At 41.1% G+C, this 3,838-nt stretch overlaps 1 protein-coding gene across 1 annotated transcript; it reads right to left on the reverse strand.

Annotated features, from left to right (window-relative positions):
• Positions 1–1,027: 1,027 nt before the first annotated feature.
• Positions 1,028–3,259, reverse strand: LOC124892639 (the record flags this gene model as incomplete). Its single annotated transcript, XM_047403877.1, has 5 exons — positions 3,110–3,259; positions 2,463–3,055; positions 2,326–2,363; positions 1,524–2,068; positions 1,028–1,419 (listed from the first exon to the last, which is right to left on the reverse strand). Coding segments are annotated over exons 1-5 (1,718 nt in total), but the record flags the coding sequence as incomplete, so codon positions are not given.
• Positions 3,260–3,838: the final 579 nt, after the last annotated feature.

The following is a 3,838-nucleotide window of genomic DNA, read 5'->3' on the forward strand; positions in this document are numbered from 1 at the left end:
AAGATAGTGAGATCATAATCTTTAAGTAACTCTAACCACCGTCGTTGTCTCAAATTTAGATCTCTTTACTTGAATAAGTACTGCAGACTCTTGTGATTAGTATAGATTTTACACGGTTTACCATAAATATAATGATGCCAGATCTTGAGTGCAAATATAACTGCGACCAATTCCAAGTCATGAGTCGGATAATTCTTCTCATGGACCTTTAGCTGTCGAGAAACATATGCTACCACTTTACCATTTTGCATTAAAATACAACCCAATCCAATTCGAGATGCATCACAATAAATAGTGAAACCACCCTCAGCAGTAGGTAAAGTCAAAACTAGAGCTGAAATCAATGTTGTCTTTAATTTTTGAAAACTTTCTTCACATTCATCTGACCATTGAAAAACCACGCCCTTTTGTGTTAAGCGCATTAATGGAGAAGCCGCCTTTGAGAAGCCCTCAACAAACCTCCGACAATAATTAGCTAGCCCCAAGAAACTACGTATCTCTGTAACAGTACTAGGTTGAGGCTAATCTCGAACTGCTTCAATCTTCTTCAGATCAACATGAATCCCATCTCTTGACACCACATGCCCAAAAAATAAACTGTGCCCAACCAAAACTCACACTTTGAGAACTTGACATAAAGTTTGTGTTCTTTAAGTGTCTGCAGCAAAACTCTCAAGTATTGTTCATGCTCTACCTCACTCCGAGAGTGAATCAAAATGTCATCAATGAACACAATAACAAATTGGTCTAAATACGGCTTGAATACCCTGTTCATGAGGTCCATAAATGTTGCATGTGCATTAGTCAGTCCAAAAGACAACACTAAAAATTCAAAATAGCCATACCTAGTTTGAAAAGTTGTCTTAGTGATATCTTCGGCCTTAATTCTCAGCGGATGGTAACCTGATATCAAGTCAATTTCGAAAAAGTGCAAGCACCCTGCAACTGATCGAATAGATCATCAATACGAGGTAAAGGATATTTATTTTTAACTGTTGTCTCATTCAACTGCCTGTAATAAATGTACATTCTCATCGTGCCATCTTCCTTTTTCACAAATAACATAGGTGCACCCCAAGGTGACACGCTAGGCCTAATGAACCCCTTATCAAGCAATTCTTGAAGTTGAACCTTCAATTTCCTCAACTCAGCAGGAGCCATACGGTAAGGTAGAATAGAGATAAGTTGAGTCCCAGACACTAAATCAATGTTGAACTCAATTTCTCTCATCGGAAGTAACTCGAGCAAATCATCTGGAAACACATCAATAAACTCCCGAACAATGGGAACATTATTTATAGAAACTTCCTCTGCTCGAGTGTCATGAACGGTAGCAGTGAAACCCAAGCACCCATGATTAATCATTCGACGTGCTTTAACATAAGATATTATCTTTCCCTGAGTCACAGGAGTCATACCCTTCCAAACAAAAGGAGTTTCTCAAGGAATAACAAACGTATAAGCTTAGCATAATAACCAACTAAAGCATAACATGACGCCAACCAATCCATGCCTATAATCACATCAAATTCAGTCATGGGTAACACAAATAGATCAACTATGGTGTCCTTACCCTGAAAAGATATCACACAACCTCTATAAACTCTATCCACTGATAAGGTCTCCCCCACTGGGGTCGTAACAATATATGTCTCAACAAGAGTCTCAATCCTTCTCTCTAAGAATAAAGCAAAAGAGAGGGACACATACGAATACATAGAACCAGGATCAATAAGAGAATATGCTCCATGAGAAGTTACAGTGATAATACTTATGACCACTGCATTAGATGCCTCTAAGTCCTCCCTGGCCATAGCAAAGAATCTCGGTGATCCACCCACTATCTGAGAACCCTGAGCACCCTGTCGACCCTGTCCACGAGCACCTTGAGGAGCAATCCTAGCTGGCTGACTGAGTGTGAGCATGAGTACCTGCAACACTTTTCTGCGTCTGAAAAGTAGTGTAACTAGACCCAAAATATCCCTTAGGACAGTACTTAGCAATATGCCCTCTTTCACCACAAGTATAACAAGAACCATCAACTCCAAAACAACGTCCACTATGATTCCTGCCACAATTAGAACATTTCAAATGTTGCCCGGACTGAAAGAAACTGTTAGCATTCCTCTGTATCTGCCGCTGTTGTCCCTATCTAGCTGGATAACTATTCCTTGAGGATTGACCCCCTGACTCTAACTACGTAGGCCTAGACTTTCCACGACTAAAACCACCCTTGCCCTCAGACAGCGCACCACTAAACCCACCTAAGTTACGTGCTTTTTTGTTTTCTCAAAATCTGTTCCATCTCATAATAGGACTCAGAACGGAGAGCAGTGTCAACCATCTCAGAAAAGGATCCATTACTGACATCCCGTATCACAGGACCACGATAATAATCCTCAAGTCCATCCACAAATCATCTTACTTTATCCCGCTCATCTGCAACTAAAGATGAAACATACCTGGACAACTTAGTGAACTTAGCTTCGTACTCAGTGACTGTCATAGATCCCTTTCGTAACTTATAAAACTGGCATCTCATGTCATCTTGTTTGCTCAAGGGAATAAATCTATCCATAAACATAGCTAAAAACTCTGACCAAGTGATCGGTGGTAGCCCTGCTTGTCTTCTCCTCAAAACAAAAGTCCACCACGCCTTGAGAGACCTTGAGAACAGAAAAGTAGTAAATTCTACACCACGAGTCTCCCTCAGTCCCAAAGTAGTCAGTATCTTCTCGCAGCGATCTAAAAACTTTTGAGGCTCAACAGAAAATGGTGTAGCATCAAACTCCGGTGGCTTAAGATCAATGAAACTCTTCAGATCCTTGGATTGCCCTATAGCTGCAATCGGACGATCAATTGGCAGAGGTGCCTGCGAGGTTGCACCATTCAACTGAACTTGTGCTTGCGTCTGTGAAGTATCCTGAGGAGCTGGAATTTGACTCAGATTAGGCACCAATGCCTCAAGTACATTCAATATTCTTACCACTACGTCTGCAGGTAATGTAACAGTAGGTGCAACTACTGACACTACAGCTGGAGTATCTTGATCAACCTGGTCTTGCACTCACTCAAGAGCCACAACTTGGGGCTGGCCCCCACTCCTAACTCCATGCTGAGGATTAGTCTGTGTCCTGGTTTGAGGCCTGTTCGGATAAGGCCCAACTCGACCACCACCATGGGTAAGATCCTGTCCAGCACCACGTCCAACAAGTGCATTAGATCGACTAGCAAAGGAAGAACCAAGTCTCTTAACCATATGCGAAATAATATTTAAAGGTTAGGCTTAATCCAACTCAACGCACGAATAGTGAATGAAAAAAAAAGAAAAACTTCCTAGATGTTCTGTAGCCTCAAGTTCATAAGTATGGGCGCCTACATACCCATGAACAAGAATCTACTAAACACTGCTCCATGACCCGGGACCTAAAGTCTAAGCTTTAATACCAACTTTGTCACGTTCCAAAATAACCCTTGGTGTGACTGGCTCCCGACAACACCGCTTGCCGGGAGGACCAATTTTCTAGACATTCACCATATCTACAAACACTGAGATGAAAACATACACAACACTATGTGCACAAAATAATCATTAACGTAGGCTAATTATCCAACAAGATATCGCATAATGATTTATGAAAACTACAATAGTTTAGATAATAAATCTCTAACCCAAGTCCCACACAAAGTTCATGGAGCATCTAAACAGAGTTACATAAGTTCAACTTTTGAGCATACAAACCCAACGAAAAGAAACATAAGCTAAAAATAACTAAAGATGAATGACAACATTCACGAACAATGCGAAGGCTCACCTTAGCGATAGGGTCCACACGTA

The sequence above is a fragment of the Capsicum annuum genome, unplaced genomic scaffold, assembly GCF_002878395.1.
Source record: "Capsicum annuum cultivar UCD-10X-F1 unplaced genomic scaffold, UCD10Xv1.1 ctg49226, whole genome shotgun sequence".
Taxonomy (NCBI): domain Eukaryota; kingdom Viridiplantae; phylum Streptophyta; class Magnoliopsida; order Solanales; family Solanaceae; genus Capsicum; species Capsicum annuum.